At 33.1% G+C, this 19919-nt stretch overlaps 2 protein-coding genes across 2 annotated transcripts; both read left to right on the top strand.

The window, feature by feature from the left end:
- The first annotated feature begins 787 nt into the window (after positions 1 to 787).
- On the top strand, positions 788 to 3785 carry LOC119609605. Its single transcript, XM_037964448.1, has 2 exons — positions 788 to 1273; positions 1338 to 3785. Exons 1-2 carry the CDS (start codon positions 788 to 790, stop codon positions 3783 to 3785), a joined length of 2934 nt encoding a protein of 977 aa, XP_037820376.1.
- Positions 3786 to 4105: 320 nt separating this feature from the next.
- On the top strand, positions 4106 to 5872 carry LOC119609604. Its single transcript, XM_037964447.1, has one exon. The coding sequence runs from the start codon at positions 4106 to 4108 to the stop codon at positions 5870 to 5872; it is 1767 nt and encodes a 588-aa protein (XP_037820375.1).
- Positions 5873 to 19919: the final 14047 nt, after the last annotated feature.

Here is a 19919-nt window from a genome sequence, read left to right as displayed (position 1 = left end):
TTTGTACTGAATTGTGTTTGGCATTGCTTCTTCAAACAAAACGGCAAAACAGAAATACTCATTTTAAGCAAATTATGAAATAAAAACGTATTTAATTTTTTTGTTTTTAGGCAGACATTTCTATGAAATTGTAAAAAACTATTGTAATTTAATTAAATAATATTTTTAACGTTAAACAAAAATGTTTCGTGTTTGGTGTTCACATTGTGTTCATATTGGGAAAATATTTGTAGGTTGACAAATAAAAATGTTTCACGAAAAACAGCTGATATTTTGTTTGGTCTTCAAAAATATTTTGTGCTCACATTACAGCCAACAAATATTTGATAAAAAACGTCAAATATTTCATAGGTGTGAACGTAGCTTTAGTTTAGTTGCTCTCTCTATGAAATTATACACAGAGAATATTTTCAAAAGCAGTGTTAAAAAGACATGGCAACTCTAAAGCTACCGACTATTTTTTGAGTAATCATTGTAATATAGTTATGAGTTACCCAAGTACAAGAAGAAGAGATACATGGCAAATGGTATCGTTAAGAGTATTAATCTTGTTGCCGAAAAATCACGAAGGAATAAATTAATTGATTGGAAGCTATACTGAAGTAAATTAATATTTAAAATATACCTTTTGATTTAATATATGTATATAAATTGTATTTTTAGGATTTTTAAAATTCCCTTTTTTGTAATAAAGTGAATTGATTTGAACTTGAGCGCTTCCCTTCTTTTATTTCAACATTTTTTAAAAATCTTCATTTTTCGTCTTATAACATTTGATAGTTATAAGATGGCGGCTACTGAAGAAGATTCGAATATGAGCTGTATACTATGCGTGGAGCCTGATAATGATGAAATTGTGTGCTGCGATAAATGTGATGGCTGGTATCATTTCTCCTGTGTAGGTGTTACAGAAGCAGTTGCAGATATAGAATGGATATGTAAATCTTGTATTGCTATGTCAACTTCATCGGCTGCAGAATTACAACAAAGTAAAGAGGTTACAAACAATAATCTCGTATCTTCCGTTTTATACGTGCCGTCTAATAACAATAAAGAAAATACTGCAAGAGTGTCCAAGGATGATGTTGGTAGAAGGCTGTCAGTCTCTTCAAAGAACTCCATGAAAGCAAAACGTTTGTCAGAAGAGATGAAACTACTAGAAGAAGAAGAACGATTATTACTGCAAAAGGAGACAATTCTGAATAAAAAGAAAGAGTTGCTGAAACAAATGGAGAATGGTAGCGACGACGAGGAGTATAATCAACACCATGACGTGCAGGCTAAGTGAGTTAGAGCTGAAAGGTAATGTATCTCAGGAACCGTGTTCTATTTCTCAGTGGTTGCCTGGAGTCGTTCCTGAGGTATCTACGAAAATACACCACAACCCCATATCTACCAAACTTACACGTGAACAGATTGCCTCTAGACAAAGTTTTGCAAGAGACTTGGAAAAATTTAATGATAACCCAGAGGACTGGCCTCTATTTTTTGCAACGTACCAACAAACAACAGAGATATGTGGATTTAGTGATAGCGAGAATTTGTTACGTCTTAGAAATTCTTTGGAAGGTGATGCATTAAAAGCTGTACGGAATTTGCTATTTCATGCTTCCTGCGTACCGCAAATTATAGAGACCATAAGAATTAAATTTGGCAGGCCAGAAATAGTCCTTAACATTCTTCTGAAACGTGTAAGAGAGTTGTCGCCTATTAAAGAAAATAAATTAGAGTCCCTGGTTGATTTCGCTTTAGAGGTTCAAAATGTAATCGCCACAATGAAATCAGCTAATTTGAAGGACTATTTAAACAATCCGGAAATTGAACAGGAACTGGTTCTTAATCTTCCCGGAATTATTGCAGCCTTTTGGGGAATGCATAAGCTCTCTCTATCTTCGTGTAACCTTGAAAATTTTGGTTCGTGGCTTTTCCAGTTGGCCCAAGGCGCAAACAGTGTTATAGTACCAGAACGTTACGGTGGTAAACCCACTAAACGTGGAAACGTTAATACACATTTTGAGAATGAGAACGAGACAAATTGTATAGCATGTGGTAACGCATGTGACAACCTACCTTCATGCCAAAGTTTCAAAAACCTTAGTAGGTCGAAGAAATGGGAATTAGTACGCACATACAGGTTGTGTCGAAGATGCCTAACACCCCATTATCTTGCAGAATGCCAATCTACTCAGCTATGCGGTATAAATGGTTGTCAATATTTACATCATCCCCTTCTCCATAAGAATACACTAGGGATTTGTAATATTGTTAGAAAACCAGAAAATGCGGTACTGTTTCGTATTGTTCCAGTTATATTGTATGGGAACGGTACTCAAATAAAAACATATGCCTTTTTCGATGATGGTTCATCACTTACATTAATGGAAGACAGCTTACTTCGAGATCTAAATTTGAAGGGAACACCTAGTCCCCTATGCTTAAAATGGACAGGTGACACTCATCGATATGAGGAGGACTCTGAAGTGCTTAATCTAAAAATAGCGGGCGACCCTTATAAAAAAGCTCTTGACTTAAACAATGTACATACCGTAAAGAGCCTAGATCTACCAAAGCAAAGCCTTGATGTTGCCGAACTCAAGATGCAATATAGTTATTTGAAAGATATTCCACTATCGTCATATGTTGATGAAGAATCTAAACTTCTAATTGGTTTGAATAACAGTTGGTTGGGTGCAAGCATGAAAATACGTGAACGAAACGTGTGCGAACCAGTTGCTGAAAAAACTCGTCTCGGATGGTCAGTGAAGGGTCCATGTACATTTAAACTTGATACTGTCGGACTCAATGCATTCCACACTTGTACTGATGCTAATGAATGCGAAGAATTGCTACGAACCGTAAAGCGATATATTTTGCTTGATAATATGGATGTAGCCAAAAATAGCCAAAATACCTTATCGGCGGAAGATGTAAAAGGTTTAAATTTGTTAAAAAAGAATACACGAAAGTTGGGTGACCGTTATGAGACAAGATTGCTGTGGAAACAACCGAGAATAGCACCTCCTGATAGTTTTCCCATGGCAAAGAGGAGAGCTTTATGCCTTTCTTCGAAGTTGGCGAAAGATCCACAGTTGTATGCAGCTATGGAAGAGAAAATTTTAGAGTACCTGTGTAAAGGTTATGCTGTTCCACTGCCAAACAAGGCCCGGTCAAAAAACAGTTGGTACTTACCAATTTTTCCTGTCGTTAACCCCAGTAAACCAGCAAAACTACGCATTGTGTGGGATGCAGCTGCCAAAGTGAATGGAGTTTCGCTCAACTCAATGCTAATGAAGGGTCCAGACTTTACTTCTCCTTTAGTCGACGTCCTAAGAAGATTTCGTCAACACCGTTTTGCTATAAGTGGTGATATTAAAGAGATGTACCATCAGGTAAAAATACACAAAATAGACCAAAACTATCAGCGTTTTTTATGGTATGAAAAAGGAAAAGCGGAGCCCAACGAATGTGCTCTCACAGTTATGACCTTTGGAGCAACTTGCTCGCCAAGCGCTGCCCAATTCGTAAAAAACCTTAACGCAGAAGAATTTCGTACTACTTACTCTAGGGCGGTGGAAGCTATCGTTCACAACCACTACGTTGATGATCTACTTGACGGCACAGATACAGAAAAAGATGTTGTACAATTGGCAAAAGATGTCCGTTTCATACACGCTCAGGGAGGTTTTACCATTAGAAATTGGCGATCGAACTCGAAAAATGTTTTACAAGCCTTAAACGCAGAACCAGATGATTTAAACTTAGATGTAGATAAAGCTATGGGCTAGTTGGTTTTTACGTCATGTATGCCAAAGTAATTTTATAAGAAATTTGGCGTAGTGGCTGTTCTTGGGATGAGGATATTAAAGATGCGGAATACACCAAGTGGCTAAAGTGGAGTCAGTACTTACACAACATCGAACAACTAAACATACCGCGATATTACTTTCACAATACAGCTTTGCTAAGAAATGGTATTGAGCTACACACATTTGTTGACGCTTCAGAAAATGGTTTTGCAGCTGTGTTGTATATTCGGTACGATAGTGGATGTGGAAGTAAGTGCAGTCTTATTGGAAGTAAAACAAAGGTGGCTCTACTTAAATTAATGTCCATTCCTAGATTGGAACTCCAGTCTGCATTGCTAGGAGCTCGATTTGCAAAAAATGTGACTTCATCCCTTAAATTGAAATTCAATCGTCAAGTATTTTGGACAGATTCTAAAACAGTTCTAGCGTGGATACGGTCGGACCACCGTAAATATTTTCAATTTGTCGCCTTCAGGGTAAGTGAAATTCTTGAGCTATCAGAGGTGGATGAATGGATGTGGGTTCCGTCTATGGACAACGTAGCTGATGAAGCGACAAAGTGGCAGAAAACACCACACTTTTCTCGAGACAGTCGATGGTTTACCGGCCCTGAGTTTCTTCAAAGGCACAATATTTCATGGCACGAGGAAACAAAAGAAGATGGTACATTAGAAGAGTTAAGGCCACAGTATATTGGAATTCACAGAAAGGTATCAAGTTTTACAATTCCTATAAATCCGGAGCGTTTTTCTAAATGGAGTCGATTTGTTGGTGCAACTTCAACTTTACTACAGATAGCTAGAATAATAAAAAACAAGGTTAAAGGGGAAAAAGTTGTGTATTTAAAAACTCAAGCAGATATAGCTGCCGCTGAAATCGTGATCTGGAAATGTACCCAAGCAGAAGTATTTGGAGATGAGTTAACGCTATTGAGTAGAAATCTTCCCATAACGCCATCCAGTAATTTGTATAAACTGTCAGCATACCTAGATAACAGCGGAGTAATTCGATTGGGAAGCAGAGTGCAAATCAGTGGACGCAAGGACCCAATAATACTACCCAAAGAACACTATGTCACTACTCTTCTCGTAGCTTTTCATCATGTTACATATCTTCACAGTAACCACGAAACTGTGATAAATGAGATACGACAGTATTTTTGGATTCCAAGACTTAGAAGTGTTTTGAAAAAGGTTCGAAAATCGTGTCAAATGTGTATAATTCAAAATGCTAAGCCAAAGCCTCCAAAGATGTCCATTCTGCCGTCGCCCAGAGTGGCTTCATTTTGCCGTCCGTTTACCTATGTAGGCATAGACTATTTTGGTCCCTTATTTGTCATAATACGTCGTAGCTCTGAAAAACGTTATGGGGTGTTGTTTACTTGTCTAACAACTAGGGCCGTACATCTCGAAATAGCATATTCATTATCCACAATATCCTGTATAATCGCCATAAGAAGTTTTATTGCTCGTCGGGGTACCCCGCGGGAGTGGTGGAGTGATAATGGCACCAACTTTCGTGGAGCTGAACGTGAATTGAGTGAAGCCTTTCAATTGTTGGATCAAAATGAAATTGTTAAAACCTTCACTAACTCGTCCATGTCCTGGCACTTCATCCCACCATCGTCCCCACATATGGGAGGTGCCTGGGAGCGTCTAGTCAGGTCGGTGAAATCATCACTATTATCTGTTCTACCAAGATATAGACTCACTGATGAGATTTTAAGAGGGGCCTTTGCTGAAGTTGAGAACATAATTAATTCACGCCCTCTTACTTACATTCCAATCGAACATGAAGAAGCTGAGTCCTTGACACCCAACCACTTCCTCCACGGTAGCTCTAACGGTATGAAACCTTTGGCACTCCCTGAAGCCAACGGAACCATGTTGCGGCGTGGGTGGAGAGCCACCCAGCAAATGGCAGACTCATTTTGGATACGTTGGGTCCGAGAATATTTGCCAATGATTACTCGCAGATCCAAATGGTTTCAAAACGTCAAGCCTATTAAGATTGGAGATGTGGTATTTATCGTTGACCCAGAAATTGTTGGCCAAAAGGTAAAATAGTCGATGTCAAAATTGGGCCTGATGGACAAGTTCGAAGCGCTTCCGTAAAAACTGCCACTGGGGTATATGAACGACCTGCCGCTAAGATTGCCGTGCTTTCAATTGATAACGAAGTAGATCCACAGAAGGATATACTGGGGGGGAGTGTTAAAAAGACATGGCAACTCTAAAGCTACCGACTATTTTTTGAGTAATCATTGTAATATAGTGATGAGTTACCCAAGTACAAGAAGAAGAGATACATGGCAAATGGTATCGTTAAGAGTATTAATCTGGTTGCCGAAAAATCACGAAGGAATAAATTAATTGATTGGAAGCTATACTGAAGTAAATTAATATTTAAAATATATCTTTTGATTTAAAATATGTATATAAATTGTATTTTTAGGATTTTTAAAATTCCCTTTTTTGTAATAATTTTATTTTTATTTCAACAAGCAGTTACAAATAAATGTTTATATTTATGAATACTTTTGATAGATTTATTAGACAAATAATGATTTATAATTATATTTGTATTTTCATTTATTCAAGCAATTAATCGCCAAAATTTTATCGGTTAACTGATCGACGGTTAATCGTTTGAATACCTAATAGACACATGTAACAATACATATACAAACAACAATATATATTAATACATACATACATTAATGTATAAAACATCAAATACAACAATACATACATACATTAATGCATAAATCCATGCATCAAGCTTTCATTAACACATACATCCATCGAGATATTCATTCCTTCCATTATTCATTTATAATACAAATAATATGAATAAACAAAGTACAAACATATAATTTTTTTCAGTGCAAATCACACATATTTTCATTTGCCCAGCAGTTCGACGGGACGGTCCCGAACTAAGCAATTGACATACCACTTATGGTGGCCCCTAGCCACCCGACTACCCAGGTGACCAACCATTTTAACATGGGCTTGTCCTACGAGGTAGTCCGTCGAAGTACAACTCTAAAAACTTATGAAAAATAAAAAAAAACAATTAAAAACAATACTTTTATTTTTAGATTAAATAGATATTGAAATGAATAATTTTAATATTGCTGCTCATTTGTATCTTCAGTAAAATCGTACTTTTAAACTTTGGAATTCATTAATACACATAAATGACTCTGAAAGAATAGAATTTGTTATATTAACCCTTTCCGTGGTTTTGTCGAATATATTCGACATTACAATAGACTCTGTTTTTAAGCATTTTTGGGTATAATATTTAACTTTAGTTTTAATTTTTTTCTTTTAGATGAAAATGAAGACTTTATTATATTTATAATTGAGATTTTGAAAGATCTTCCGTATTTAAAAAGTATTTAAAAATCAGATTTTAAAAAGTGCTTTTTAACAACGTTTAAAAAACAGCTTCATTTAATGGCCAAAAAAATTGTATTTTAGGAGATCGGACTATGCAGATTTAAATTGTATTGTATTGAAAGAAGTTTAAGAAGACATTTTACAAAAACAATTCATAAAAAATATTGGTGGTACTTTTTGGAGACTGTTTTTCGAATGTCGAATATATTCGACATTTAAATTTGACCTTCTATAACTCACTAGGGAAAACTCAAATTCAAAAAATATTATTTTTCCCGGATTCAGCATACTCAAATTATCTTAAATATAAGTTTTCAAGTTTTTTTCTAGGCATAAATTATTTTTGACCCTGAAAGGGTTAAGGAAAGATTATTTTTTCAGTAATCTCTGATAAAGTTTTTTGTTTGAACTCATCTTAAATGAATTCACTCTTCCAAATTGTAAATATTTCTTATTTAAATTTTACTATTTTTTAATCAAATTAAAAAACATTTTTTTTAAATTCACTCAACAACATTTTTAGCGAGAACTGTCTTAAACAACTTATTAAAGGCAACTAACATAAAAATCAAATAACTTAAAAAGTGATGAAATAGTATAACTGTTCATTGTCTTTGTACTCAGACAAAACTGATCATGTTCTTCTCATCACTTTCAATTCTTAAGTTTTTTCAAGTGTCCCCTCTCTCGTTTACTCGGGAGAAAGTTAAGTGACGACTGCCACTTTCTTGCTTACTTGGTGTACAGTAAAGTGGCGGCTGTCTTCGCTCTCGATTACAAAGAGTACATTCGCGATGAATGACCAAAAACATTCAAATAGGGTACAACCAGCTGGTTAGACTTTAGTAGAAAATAACAATTGTGTCTCCAATAGATGTGCAAAATATCTACATTCTGAAGTACAATGGAAAAAAATTTTTAAATGTCCCCTCACTCGTTTACCTAGGGTACCTAAAGTAACGAATGTCCTCCCTCTCGTTTACGAAGAGTACATTGGTGACGAATAACCCAATATATAGAAATTAGGGTCAACCATGTGGTTACACATTAGTGTAAATTACTGTCTCTTACGTATGCATTGACTCTTTGTCGAACCGCTGGGTATGTTCTCTTTTGTATTTTACACTTCCACATATGCGTTTTAAAAACTCTCTTTCTGGCCACCGTTGGTTTAGACGATCCCATCCGTTCTCTTCTACACAAAATTTTGGCAGATCATATTACTTGTGTGCTCGTCTGAAAGGGGCTTAAGTAACAACAAAAACTCAAAAATATTTGTAGTACAACCATAGTTGCTAGATGATTTGGGTGTAAAATCGTCAAAATCATCAACTGATTTTTCGAAATCGTCTTTAAATCGTCAAAGCTATTTTTCTTAGATAATATACAAATTTGATGTAATTTTTAAGATTTTTATACGAATTATTTTAACTATTTTTATTAATTTCGATAGGTAGGTTGTAGTGCTGTTAAAGTATTGAGTAGTGGGTATCGAGTATTTACTAAATTTGTTGGGTACTCAATATTAAAAAGTAGTTACTTAATACTTTCAGAGAGATAAAAGATACAGCTCTTTGTATATACAACTCAGCTCAACATTAAAAATGCAACTCTTAAGAAGTACAAGTGTCAAACCAAAGTAAAAAATAATTAAAGAGACATTAAAAAGTGAAAAAATAAAAATAAAAAAAAACAATTGGCACAATATTATAAAATTGAAATGTCTACTTTTCAGGCGGAGGGTCCTCAAATCTGCGGAAGCACTTATATTCGCTGCATCCAACTGCACAGTGGGGCAGAATGGAAATTTTTTGGAAATAAATCTGGCATTTCTAAACGGCTGATCCGATCGGGATAAAATTTGGCGTGAGCGTAGCCAAGGAGTATTCGAGTTTAAGTTTTGAAGATGAACCCTGCAGATGCTCCAGGGACGGCGCTGTGGCGGCTCAAAGTAGGGTACCTACTACATGTAAAATTTTTAAACTCGTGCCATTCTTTTGTTTTTCACCCAAATACAAAGATTTTTATATTTTGTGAAAGCACTCGACGAGAAAAAAATGCTTGGACATACTACTTATCTCTTATAATATCCGAGTTATAGGCATTTAAAAATTTAGTGATACAAAATTTACCATACCTTGGTCCGCCTTTTTTTGAATACCGGGCGTAATTTTGGACCAAATGGACTCAATGTTAGTTAGACAACAAAATTTCCAATAATATACAAAAAATTTCAGATCAACATCATTTACAGATCCAAAAATATACGTTTTTTAATTTAAAAATTCAAAAAATTTTAGATTTTTGCCAAAAATGTGTCTTAACTCTTTTATTAATAAAATAAAATTTTCTTTAAGAACATATAACAATTTTATAGTTTTCTAAAAGGTATCTTTACGCAGAACGCTTTGGCGTAAAAAACTTGTCCTATTTTTTGAAAATGTTGCCACTGTGTCCTTCCGAATATGACCTATTTTTTATCAAAACATCAACTTTGGGCGACATGTTCTAAAATCCCAAAGCTGGGATCAGAAAACTGAAAGCAGTTTTGGAAACCTCAATATGTTTTCTATTTACTCCAAAAGTATTTTCCCAGCCCTGAAAGAAATGTGGACCCTATGGGCAAAAAAGTAAAAAATCCCATTTTTGGGATTTTCATTCCTATTTTTGGGAATTGCGGGATGCCCTTTGACCTTTTCAATTTTTTTTTTTTGCATTTTCTTATTTGAAATGACAAATTTAACAAGCGTTGAAAATTTCATTGAGTTTTGTTCATAAATAAAGATTTTGTCATATATTACATATTTGTTTAATTTCTAAAACTATGATTCACATCAAAATTTTAATAGGGTCGCAGATAGCTACAACAATTTAGTCCATATTTATCCCTTAATATCATTTTTTAGTTAGATATGGAAATTCTCGATTCTTTACAAAAATTTTCAAGCCAATATCTCAATTACATTAAAAAATATGTTCATTTAAACCTGTGTCCTTTAATTTCATCTTTTTCATATTTTAGTATTAAGTATGACAGAACATATTTAAATCTTATATTTACCTATTTTCTATTTGTTTGCTTATCCTTATAATTGAAGGGTCCTATTATACTTAAATTTTAAAAAATTTATAACTATTTTTTACCTAAATTTTTTCGACAGATCATTTCGCTCTGTTTCGTTTATGATCATGTAGGTAAAAATATACAGGTAATGATAATTTCGATTCATTCACTTGTAACGAATCTGACCTATGGCTCTAACTGAAAAGGGCTATGCTACCTAAATGTACCGGCCGTGCTCAGGGAAATTGGGATGGTGTTCTTGTCCCTTCCCAGAAAGACTTAGTTTCACCACATTAATCTAAAAGTTAGGTAGCTACTTTAAATATCGACCAAAACAAAAAAAAATATTAAACAAAATGAAATTAAAAGCCGAAGAAATGGTTGAAGCAGCTTGGCCGAAGAGGTTAAGATGTTATCCCCTCTTCAAATTTCTTCACCCACCCAATACCTTGCTATCTATGTTTAAAATAATTCCCAGATAGCCCAAAAATTCACCTACCTACTACTGACCTTAACCTTTCATAAAATTAAAAATTCAAAAATTTAGCAATTCATTTTCTCATATAAAGTTATATTCATCTCATATTCAAAATTCGAAATAAATTTATTAAACATTATATGTTCTTATTAAATATGTATTAAACAAAATTTTAAGTATATAGTTTAGTATTAGTTAATCATGTATGTAAAAAAATTTAAATTTTAATTTAACATAGATCTGTAAAAAAAATGTATTGTTTACATGTTATTTTTCAATATTTTTGTTTTGTTTACATGTTAATAACCTAAAAGATACACATAAACACTCAAGGTCGTTATGTTAAATTCAAATATTATATATAATCAAAAGTAAATAATGTTATTAACAGAAAACAATAAACCAGTTGAATAAATTCAAAATAATTTCAATGAAAATAAATGTTATTAACAATTAACAGAGTTTACCAAGAAAAATCAATTAATTTCTGTACGTAAATGTTAATAACATAAAATTCTAAATTTTATAAAAGCTAACTTGAACAAAATATGTTAATTGCAAATGAAAAGTTATTATTTAGTTAACATGTTACTAACATAAGCTATGTTGTTAACATACATTATAAATGTTCACTGTTAACATATCAATTTATGTTAGTATTTAAATATGGAAAATGTTTACCAATAAATGTGTTATGTGGAGTGAAAATTCATTAATAAAATATATATTTATACAAACTCACCAAATTATCATCCCTCGAAGACTTACAGGCCTGTTGTCCTCCGGAATCTTGAGCTGTTGTTATTAAATTTTAATGTAAATTTTCACTCAATAAAATTGTATAAAATTGTGTGTTTTTTTCGATATAAAATATTCTAACATTAACTGGATTAACAGAAAGCTCAAATCATGTTGTTAACATAAATATATAACAAAACAAATAAAAATGTAAATAAAGTTAATATAAAACAATATTTTAACAGAAAAATTGAAAAAAAAAAATCCTTCATTACTTTATGTCAAATTCAGGTTAAAATAATAAAATTACGTTATGTAATCAAACGACAATTCAGGGTATATTATATAATTCCGGTCATGCTGGCATACTTTTAGGCAGTAATAATAAATCTCGGCCAGAAACAAATTAATTATTTCCTTATGCAGAAAAGCAAAGATATTTTGATTTGGTTGTTAAAATTTGTAATAAACTACACGAAGAATGCTTTCAAAATAATTTAAATATAGAAAAGATAAAAATTTATAAAAAAAACTGCCAAAAGTCCCTATGATTCCAAAATTTAAGGTGTAATGTGCTGGTTTGATGAAAGTCTGGATAATTTATATCAACTAGATATTTCGAATTTTAAATATGTCTGGTTTCTTATTGATGTTGGAGTATTATTATAGTCTTCCAAGGAGAAAATATTGATTTTGAATTGAAATTAATGACAGGCATTTAAAAGTTATCCAGGTCCTTGTACTGTTTAAGGACATAGGACCTGGTGTAACAAAGAGAGTCTCTATAAAAACGAAAAATGAAAAAAATCTATTAACAAAAAAAAAAAAACTAGATATTCATTAATTTGCTTAATCTTACCAAAGCTTCTAATCTTCTCGAGGATTAAGTAATACAATATAGTAAATTTACTTTCTCCTTGAAACTATTTTCGATGAAATTTCAAACAATTAAAAATATTTAAATTTAAATTTTCAACACACAAAATAAAAAGAAAACTTTATCCACACAGAAAAATGAAATTTTACAAATGATATTAAATTCAAAATTACTGATAAAATTTTTAAAACGAAATTTCATGGCCAATTTGTTGGAAATAATTTTGAATTTGGAAAATGGTAAAAGTCAGTTGTAAATTTGTTCCTGTTTATCCAATATCTGTTCTAATAGCCTCACAAAACAGGTACAGTTTTGAAGTAATGCCTTCAAAAAACTGGAGCTGTAAAAGGCTAATAAAATAATATCTTCGAAAAGAGTCACATACATACATATATTATATGATCAAAGCCATATATCCTTGGCATGGTATATACCCTTGCCATTAGTGTCAATGTCCTGTAATTCATAATATACATTGCCCACTCTGCGCAAAACTTTTGATTTTACACCAATTGGTGCTAGCTTAGCATTGAAGTGATCGTTTTTAGAGCTCTGATTAAAAGTCCGTCTGTACACGTCTTGTCCGACATAAAAATCTTTTGTCCGAGATCGTAAATTATAAGTCCGCACGTTTTTGTCGTATGCTTTACGCATATATTATTTAATTTTGTCGCGTATTAAAACAAATTCGTCTTGTCGTTCCAAAAATGCGTCCGTTTCCGCCAAAATGTTAAGTTTGCGTAAAATTTCGTAGTCTTTCCCATTTGTAATCATATTTTGTCCGAAAACAATTTGATAAGGCGTTCTGCCTACCGATTGGTGTATACTGTTACGGAGAGAACAATTGATGCTAGGTATATACAAGTCCCATTCTCGTTGGTCGTCTCTGACGTAACTTCGCAATGCCTCATTAATTGAACGATTTACTCTTTCACTGGCATTGGATTGAGGACTGTAAACCGCGGTTAAAACATGTTCTACACCGTTCTTTTTAAGAAAATTCTCAAAATCTTTGCTCTTGAATTGAGACCCGTTATCAGAGACAATAGTCTCTGGTACACCGTAACAATTAAAAATGTCTGTCCGTAAATACTCAATAATTTGTTTAGAAACTAATTTTTTTAAAGGTTTTAGAAAACTAAATTTTGAAAAATGGTCCAAAACTATCAATATCCCTATGTGTCCAGATTTAGTCCGGGGTAAGGGTCCAATTAAGTCTATATATAAACGTTGAAAAGGTCTGTCAGTCGTTACCATCTTACCCAATGGTGGTCTTGTAGTCATTGTCGGTGTCTTTGATGTCTTGCACAAGTCACAATTTAGGATATAAGTCTTTACGTCCGTAACAAGTCCTGGCCAATAAAAATAACGTCTAATTCGCTCTAAAGTCTTGGCAATGCCACTATGTGCAGATTTTGGTATATCATGAGCAGTATAAATAATGTCATGGCGTAATTCTTCAGGCACAAAAAGTCTCCAACTGTTGGATTCATCTAACTCTCCTGAAGAAAATTGTATCCTTTTATAAATAAATTTGTCAATTACCTTAAAATCTGGTAATTCTGAGGAAGAAAATTCCTCCCGTAGCCTATTATACTCGGCACTATTGAAAGCTTCTGATTCTAAATTAATTGATGGTAAACTATCTAATTCTAAAGTTTCAACAAAAACTTCGCCTTCATGGGCACGAGACAAGGTATCTGGCACTACATTATCCTTGCCACTTCGGTGTTCAATAGAAAAGTTGAATCCTTGCAATTTCAAGGACCATCTTGCTAACCTACCAGATAAATCGCGTTGGTTCATGAGCCATTTAAGGCTCGCGTGATCAGTGACCACCTTAAATTCTTGCCCTTCTATATATGGCCTAAACTTTTTAATTGCCATTACCACGGCAAGGCACTCAAGCTCTGTAATCGTGTAATTTCGCTGTGCTTTGTTAAGTTTCTGCGACATATATGCAATGGGTCTTTCAGTATTATCGTTGTCCTTCTGCGCCAATACTGCCCCTATACCATGTGTACTAGCGTCACATTGTAAAATAAATGGTTTTCCGTAGTCAGGGTGAACAAGTAATGGTGCAGACGTCAGTCTGGTCTTTAATTTATTGAATGCCACTTGGGCTTCTTCAGTCCACTTGAATGTCTTCTTCTTGGTCAGCAGTTCTGTCAGTGGGAAAGTAATTGTAGAGTAGTCCTGTATGAAACGTCGGTACCACCCTGTCATTCCCAAAAATCGTCGTAAGTGTCGAATAGATTGTGGTACCGGAAAGTCCTGTATTGCCCTAACTTTGTCGTCGTCCACCTGTAAAGTCCCGTTCCCTACAACGTATCCAAGATACTTTACTTTGTTAAGAGCAAAATGACTCTTTTTAACATTTATTGTCAATCCTGCTTTCCTCAGTTGGGTAGCAACCTCCATAAGATGTGTCAAATGTTCGTCGAAGTTTGCCGAAACTATTAAAAGGTCATCAAGGTATACGAAAACATGTGTTTTCAACTTATACGGAATGACAATGTCCATTAGTCTGCACAAAGTTTGCGGTGCATTACACAGTCCAAACGGCATTCTTGTAAACTGGTACAATGGCCGATTAGGAACTGTAAAAGCTGTCTTAGGTCTTGAGTTTTCCTCCAGTTTAATTTGCCAAAAGGCATCTTTCAAATCAATTTTTGAAATGCAGTAAACTGAAGGAAGTCTCGATAAAAGTCCGTCAATGTTCGGTATCGGGTAAGCGTCCTTTACTGTCACGGAATTAAGTTTTCTGCTGTCCACACACATCCTTACTTTCCCTGGCTTAATGACTACCACTGTTGGTGAAGACCATGGAGAGTTGGGAGATTCCTCAATAACACCTAAAGAGATCATTCTGTCTATTTCGGAACAAAGTTGTCTCTCTACTGCAGGAGATATCGGATAATATCTCTGCTTTATTGGTTTCGCATCTCCGGTGTCTATTCGATGTTCAAGTAATGTTGTACATCCCAAACCCTCGGTCTCTGAATTAGGAAAAGATGCTATTACCTTGTCAAGCTGTAATTTTTGTAACTGAGTTAAAACTAGTTTATCAGGATCGGATTCAACACAGTCTATTTCCCCAACTTCTGGAATAGAAATTTTCACTCCAAATTCAGTCCAGAAATCGAATCCACATATAATGTCTTGTTTGATTGTAGGTACTACCAAAAAGTCTATTAGTTTCGTCAATTTTTGAAAGGTCACGGTCAATGTCACTGTCCCTAAAATGTTCTGTCTTTGTCCGTCAGCTGTCCTAACATTCCCATTGCATTTCTTGAAACTATTCATATTTTTGACCTCATCTGCTAAAGCACCGCCAATCACACATCTATTAGCTCCACTATCTAATAATGCCAAATACTTCCTATTATCTATCCGCAAATTTACAAAAGGCCTACTGTCATCTTCCTGCGTACTGACAGGTGAAATGATACATGATCTAAAAGATTTTAGTTTCCTAAAATAATCACGTATACGTATAGATGAACGTTTTGATTTCGACTTTTCTTCAGAATCTCCAAATATTCTCTCTCGAACCTTCATGTAATTTGCCAAACGCACATGATACGGTCTCATAAGTGGGTGTTTACATTCGTCCTTGACAGGATCTAGTATCTTATTAGATTTGTAGTTATTGTTATTGCCAAAAGAGTCAACTGTCCCGGATGTCCGCGTTAATTCCGACGAACATCCTTTTGTCCGTTTCCCTGTAATTTCGTACTACATTTCGGACAAGAAGGTCTGTAAGTGTCCTTTGCTCCACAACCGTAACAAAAAACTCGTCGAATGTCCAAACAGTCAAAATAATTATGTCCTGGTTTTTCACAGTTCCAACATTTGTTCTCCCCACGAACTGCACATACCTCTAACACTGGATCACTTTCCTCTGAAATATCTGATTCCATATTTGGAATACTCATTTCAGCTACGCGAGCTTTAACAGGTTTACGAAAATCATGTCCACTAATGTCCTTTACGAACTTTTCATGTCGCTTAACTTCACGACGAAGATGTGCTACGCTCGATATGTCCAAATGTATAAGTTCATGTCGGATCTCATTTCTGAGATTGCGTACCAAAATGGCACTTAGGTTTGCGTCCGAAATAGGGGATTTTAATTTAGATGTCATAGCCGAAATTGAATCATAGAAGTCGTCAAAATTTTCACCAGTCCTTTGTTTTCGTCTGTGAATGTCCTCCATGACGTCAAAGTCATTGTAGTCGCCTTTATATTGATCACGTAAGGCGCGGGTGAGTGCAAACCAATCCAATTCATTGTCGCATCTATGGTAGCGCCAGTACCAATCTAACGCTTTGCCTTCAAATAGTCCATGGGCGTGTCTACACAATAGGTCAAAGTTACCGTTCAAATTGTTCGTTGTTAGTACGTTAATTCGGTATATAAACTCGTCCACGGTCATTTGGTCGTCACATCCAGTAAATTTAATACGCCAATTGCGTATAATATTGGATACCTTTTCTCCAACAAAAGGTTCCTGATTAAAGTTCGACCTAGCAGAACTATCCGGAGGATTATCGTCCCGAGATCTCGTATTTGGAGATTCAGAACTAGTATTAGTCACATTCATTTCCTGTACTATGGATCTAAGTTCATTTCTCACAAAATCGGTCATTTCACTGCGAAAAGTGCCCAATGAAATTGAAATCATTTGAGCAATTTCCTGCCTATTATTGTCATTTCCGGTATTAGATTGACCACCACTAGCTTTAGGATTCCTACTTTTCGATCGCGATGTACTTTGTGTCACATTGGAATCTTCCACCGGAATTGTGAAACTACAATTCGCCGGTTCATCCATACTCATTAAGTTTTCACGACTACGCGTAAGTGGCATTATTTCAATCAATAAGTTTAAAAGTAAACAATCAATAAATGTTAAAAATTTTACTACTCAGTTAAGATCAAAATAATAGGTACACAAAAAAAAAATAAAAACTATGTATATAAAAATATTGACCAAGCCTTACTTCAAACACAAAAATAATAATAAAGAATTTACTCATATTTAGAACAGGTATAAATTGAACTTGTCACCATTCAAAATATAATTCCTAATTCTAATTACAAATAAAAAAAAACTAAAATAAACTACAGTAAGATTAGTATGAGAGTAAGTATTCAGAAAAAAATCCAAAAACAAAAATCTCAATCATATTTCCTCCTAAGGTATAATTTTGAAACTTAAAAGAAAATAAAATAAATAAAACCGAAATAATATGTAAGATTTCCCGAGTAAGATTTCAAATTACATAGATCCAAAATCAAAAAATCTCAAAAGAAAACATAACATTTAGTAGAAAAACCCATCCCTAAAATCATTTGGTCAAAATTTGCCAAAAAAAATATTTTGATAAATTCCAAAATCCAAAAATGATTATAAGAAATGACAAAAACAAACAAAAAAATTAAGAAAATAGTCGACATCACGGAAGTTAAAGATATTAAGAGGATGCATCAGCATGGAGCTGTTAGTAAAATTTGAGAATTATTCATATAAAATTGAAAATAGAATCTACTGATGCCCCACGTTGGGCGCCATTTAAATTTATGTAACGAATCTGACCTATGGCTCTAACTGAAAAGGGCTATGCTACCTAAATGTACCGGCCGTGCTCAGGGAAATTGGGATGGTGTTCTTGTCCCTTCCCAGAAAGACTTAGTTTCACCACATTAATCTAAAAGTTAGGTAGCTACTTTAAATATCGACCAAAACAAAAAAAATTATTAAACAAAATGAAATTAAAAGCCGAAGAAATGGTTGAAGCAGCTTGGCCGAAGAGGTTAAGATGTTATCCCCTCTTCAAATTTCTTCACCCACCCAATACCTTGCTATCTATGTTTAAAATAATTCCCAGATAGCCCAAAAATTCACCTACCTACTACTGACCTTAACCTTTCATAAAATTAAAAATTCAAAAATTTAGCAATTCATTTTCTCATATAAAGTTATATTCATCTCATATTCAAAATTCGAAATAAATTTATTAAACATTATATGTTCTTATTAAATATGTATTAAACAAAATTTTAAGTATAGTTTAGTATTAGTTAATCATGTATGTAAAAAAATTTAAATTTTAATTTAACATAGAACTGTAAAAAAAATGTATTGTTTACATGTTATTTTTCAATATTTTTGTCTTGTTTACATGTTAATAACCTAAAAGATACATATAAACACTCAAGGTTGTATGTTAAATTCAAATATTATAAATAATCAAAAGTAAATAATGTTATTAACAGAAAACAATAAACCAGTTGAATAAATTCAAAATAATGTCAATGAAAATAAATGTTATTAACAATTAACAGAGTTTACAAAGAAAAATCAATTAATTTCTGTACGTAAATGTTAATAACATAAAATTCTAAATTTTATAAAAGCTAACTTGAACAAAATATGTTAATTGCAAATGAAAAGTTATTATTTAGTTAACATGTTACTAACATAAGCTATGTTGTTAACATACATTATAAATGTTCACTGTTAACATATCAATTTATGTTAGTATTTAAATATGGAAAATGTTTACCAATAAATGTGTTATGTCCCAGTAGGATTTTGAGTTAACTTAAAACTAACTTATGGTTAACCACAAATGAGTCAGAGGTGACTCAAAAGCTAACCATTTTGCTTATAAAATACTATTCAGTTTTTCAATGTGATGTCATAGGAACGAATCAGTACTCACTCACTATACATCAGTTTCAGTTAACCAGAAGTTACCTCAAGATGAGTTAGCTTCTAGTGCATAAATAAAAGATCAGCTGTGAGTTACCTGTGCAATTTTCTTATATTTTTATACTATTTTTAACAAATTGTTAGTAATTATAAATGCGTTCAATATGCAGCAACATTTCCTTCCTATATACACCATTATCTATTTCTTATATTCCTGAAAATGTTAATTTAATAATAATAAATTCATTTTTCATTGCTGAAACAAATTTTCATTTTCATAATTTAATTTTTTCAATACAAATTGTTTGACAAATTTGATACGAGTTTCTATTTTATTTTTTATTTAAAATTTTATTGAAATGTTTGTTCATTTCGTCGATCATTTTTGAGTTACTTTGAAGCTAGTCATAAGAAGTTATCAAAAAGTTAACTCACAAAATCCTACAGGAGTGGAGTGAAAATTCATTAATAAAATATATATTTATACAAACTCACCAAATTATCATCTCTCGAAGACTTACAGGCCTGTTGTCCTCCGGAATCTTGAGCTGTTGTTATTAAACTTTAATGTAAATTTTCACTCAATAAATTTGTATAAAATTGTGTGTTTTTTTGATATAAAATATTCTAACATTAACTGGATTAACAGAAAGCTCAAATCATGTTATTAACATAAATATATAACAAAACAAATAAAAATGTAAATAAAGTTAATTTAAAACAATATTTTAACAGAAAAATTAAAAAAAAAATCCTTCATTACTTTATGTCAAATTCAGATTAAAATAATAAAATTACGTTATGTAATCAAACGACAATTCAGGGTA

This window comes from Lucilia sericata, unplaced genomic scaffold, assembly GCF_015586225.1.
Source record: "Lucilia sericata isolate MDLA Ls3-8-SP2 unplaced genomic scaffold, ASM1558622v1 Contig001013F_arrow, whole genome shotgun sequence".
In the NCBI taxonomy this organism is placed as follows: Eukaryota; Metazoa; Arthropoda; class Insecta; order Diptera; family Calliphoridae; genus Lucilia; species Lucilia sericata.
Note: the sequence above shows the minus strand (reverse complement) of the source record. Positions and strands in the feature narration are given on the sequence as shown.